Source organism: Engraulis encrasicolus, unplaced genomic scaffold (assembly GCF_034702125.1).
Source record: "Engraulis encrasicolus isolate BLACKSEA-1 unplaced genomic scaffold, IST_EnEncr_1.0 scaffold_1262_np1212, whole genome shotgun sequence".
Lineage (NCBI taxonomy): Eukaryota > Metazoa > Chordata > Actinopteri > Clupeiformes > Engraulidae > Engraulis > Engraulis encrasicolus.
Window position 1 is genome coordinate 7379 of NW_026944749.1, and position 3991 is coordinate 11369.

General features: G+C 39.8%; 1 protein-coding gene across 1 annotated transcript; it reads left to right on the forward strand.

Moving 5' to 3' along the window:
• Positions 1 to 410: 410 nt before the first annotated feature.
• On the forward strand, positions 411 to 3948 carry LOC134442214 (uncharacterized; the record flags this gene model as incomplete). The annotated part of the gene is made up of 8 exons (XM_063192468.1): positions 411 to 906; positions 1184 to 1328; positions 1736 to 1804; positions 2256 to 2321; positions 2499 to 2576; positions 2825 to 2899; positions 3265 to 3339; positions 3874 to 3948. Coding segments are annotated over exons 1-8 (1033 nt in total), but the record flags the coding sequence as incomplete, so codon positions are not given.
• Positions 3949 to 3991: the final 43 nt, after the last annotated feature.

Sequence of the window (3991 nt, forward strand, 5' to 3'; positions counted from 1 at the left end):
GTATTATTAGTCAGCATGTATACAGCCATTGAAAAGAATGCCTTGTTATTGAAATATTGGTTCGTATTATTAATTTAGCAAGAACTCAATGTAACACTAAATGTAAATAAAGAAAAAGAAAAAATCACAAGTTTATTACGAATTCATGTTTGAATGTTAAGCCCAGTCAATCCTGTTTGAAATATATTTCAGACAGGCATATGTTTTATTCATCAGCACTGTGAAAATTCTATATTAGAACATAGAATGTATATCACTATACAATCTATGTATTAGAATCAAAACTATGACATCATGATTTAGAGGATTCTAATATGATGCAACAATGAAGATTCTTATTTGACTTCAAAGTAGAACTCCACTAGCTCATTTCATGTCAAGTAACCAAAAGAACAGCATCAAAGAGAACTTTCAACAGCAAATAACAAAGCTAACGGGGAATACCCCATTAAAAAAATGAAGATTGAAATTACAGAGGTGGAGGACGTTGGACAGGAGGAAATAGCGACATCTTGCTGCGCCTGCTTGACAGCTATCTTCTCCAGGATCAGGAGCAGCAGGAAAAGGTGTGTCAATCAGCCCTCTGAAAATTACAGAGTTACCAGGGTCCTCAACCGCCTGAGAAGGAGGCTAAAAGAGAGGCAGACCCAGGCCCAGGCCGCACCCGAATCCAGCCTCTCTGGGTCTCAGAAAGTCATCGAGACCAATCAGGCCACAGACACCAAAGATGGCAACCAGGCCCAGGTGACGGATGCGGAGACGCCTATTTGGTCTAAGTGGTTCATCACTCAGCAAAGGAGGAAGCTGGAGCAACAGACTAAGGCTGCAAAGACAGCAGCATCAGAGTCGAGACTCCATAAGTCCCAGCCAGACCAGGCCACCGAGACCATTGAGACCCCCGAGGGGGTATGTACATAATCTATACCTGATAAGATAAGACAGATCAAATAAGATAAAGCTTTATTGTCTGTAACACATGGAACAGAAAATTGTAATACCTGCTAAAAACATCTTATTTCCACTAGCTGTATACTGTTTAATCTGTAAAATGACACACTTCTGCTATGTGCACTTCTGATTAGATGCTGAACTGAACGATAGCTAGGCCTAATAATAATAATATATCAATAAAAATAATTAGTTGAAACTAATAAAATGTAATATAATCTAATGTAATATAAAGGCAACCAAGACCATTGAGGTCCCCGAGGTCATTGAGGATAATGAGGGCCAGGAGGTGATGGCATCCGACCTCCCCAAGATGGCTGAGGAGGCAGCCCCTCAGGAGCCCATGGGATGCTGGGGGGACGTCCCGTCTACCCCTCTGGGTAAGCACATTAAGCACAGAAGCACAGATATAATGCATAATAATGATAGGCTAATCCTAATAATGTTTATGCAAAAGTTCAAGAATCTATGCACAGCTTCTATGTGCCGGTAAAAGCCACACACTTGACTTTGCTCATTTATTATTAGAGTGAACAGCACGTTTCCCCTCGACTGTGTTATCGAGTTCGCTCAGAAATTTATGTAGGCTACATGAAACATGAGCGTAAAGTGGGTCCTTGTCCGATAGCTTGATTTGTGTCTACTGTTTTAGAATAAAAGCTTCCATAAATGTAATGCAATGTGTGTTCTTCCTTTGAGAGACAACACTGGCTGCAATCAAACATGGCAGCCTGCCATTCTCACGTCTTTATGCGTTGTCTGAAATTATGTTTGTTGAACTAAACAGAGGATGCTGAGGCTACTGAGAAAGCAGAGGGAGAACAGGGCCTGATCGCAGAAGATGACCTGGACAGCGGTGAGTGGACAATCAACCCAGTTCTTTTCAGAAGGAGAAATGTCCAATCAGTGTTTTGCCTTCAAAACAAATCTGGGCCACTCTTTATTTTACATTATTTAGGTATTAAGTTCAACAACATTATGTTATTTCTCTACACCTTAGGATTAGGTATGTGTATAGCATAAGTACATAATGTGTTGATAATATACTAAAAAGAAATTGTAAAATAGAATGTTACCAAAATCTATTTTGTGTTCTGTGCGTTTGGTAGTGAGTTCCTTAGATTTAAACTGCAGTGAACTGGACGGAATTCTCAATATGGAGGAGTGTGACCTGGACAGTTGTAAGTGTAAAATTAGTGCCGTATACTCAGCTATTTACTTACCGGTAGTTTAATTATCATTCAATCATCCACACATGAACTTGTGATCTTTCACATGACGATATACTGTATTCTGTGTTTTGGTAGTGAGCAGTACTCTGAAAGACCTTGTGATGGAGAAACAGTACAGCATGTATGGAGACCCGGACACCGGTGAGTGTAGATGGAGGGCCAGTACATTTGCAAATCACTTATTTGTTTATCCATATAAACTTTAGTGAGCACAACTAATCCATGAATAATTCAGAAATGTAAATTTATAATCCGTGTGTTGATGACGATATCAAAAAGAAAAACAACAACAAACAAAACTGTTTTGTGTTGTGGCAGTGAGCATCGTTTTCACCAGCTCAGAGTCAGACCTCAGTGAGCTGGACAGGCTCCAGTCACAAGATGACCTGGACACTCGTAAGTGTGGAAGTCATGTTGTAACCAATTGTAATTATTTGAAATTCATACAAATTCAGATTCATACAGGTTCAAACAATTCAATATGGACAATATGGACACAGTGTAGATATAGTTTCCAATTAATTAGTGAATCACTTATTTGTTACTCTAAAGTGAACACAAATAATCCTTAGATATAGTTTTATACTGAATATTTTTTTTTTTTAAAACGACGAAAACTGTTTTGTGTTGTGTGTGCTTGGCAGTGAGCATCACTTCCACCAGCTCAAACCTCAGTGGCCTTGACAGCCTCTACCAACCGCAAGATGACCTGGAAATTCGTAAGTGTGGAAGTAATTCTGTAACCAGATGTAAGCTAATGGATTAATGTTAGAGTAAAAGACTGAAAAACACTTTTGTAATTATTTGAAATTCCTACAGATTCAGATTCATACAGGTTCAGACAATTCAATATGGAGGACAACCTGGACACTAGTCAGTGTAGATAGACTTGCCAGTAAATTAGTGAATCGCTTATTTGTTCATCTATAAAGTGAACGTAAATAATCCATAAATATAGTTTTATACTGAATAATTCAGAAATGTACATCTGTAATCTGTGTTCTGATGACGACGATGACAACAGCAACAGCAACAACAACAACGACAACAAACAAAACTGTTTTCTGTTGTGTGTGTTTGGCAGTGAGCGTCGATTCCAGCAGCGCCAACCTCAGTGGCCTGGACAGCCTCTTCCAGTCAGAAGACGACCTGGACACTCGTAAGTGTGCAAGTCATGTTGTCACCAAATGTAGACTAAAACCCAATTCGGACAGGACTTTTATTACCTATGGACCCCCGGTAATTCGGAATAATTACGGAGAATGAGAGTTCTTAGTCCTGTGCGAATGTGCCATGTCCGCGATTTGTGAGGTAATAATTCCGCCGCGAATTATCTACTGTATTCCGGCGAAACAAATTCCGGTAATTTCACATAGGCGCGCCGTCTGTACCCCCTTATAATGTCTGTGAATTGAGTGAATAACAGACATTTATTTATCCCGTCCGAATGCGCCCCGAAAAATCACGGAGGTCCGGGGGTAATTGGGAATTACCAGGGGTCCATAGGTAATATTTATCCCGTGCGAATCGGGCTATAATTTGTTCATTTATAAAGTGAACGTAAATAATCCATAAATATAGTTTTATACTGAATAATTCAGATCTCTAATCCGTTTTCTGATGACGACGGTGACAACAGCAACAACAACAACGACAACAAACAAAACTGTTTTCTGTTGTGTGTGTTTGGCAGTGAGCGTCGATTCCAGCAGCTCCAACCTCAGTGGCCTGGACAGCCTCTTCCAGTCACAAGACGACCTGGACCTTCGTAAGTGTGGAAGTCATTCTGTAACCAGAGACTAAAGGTAATT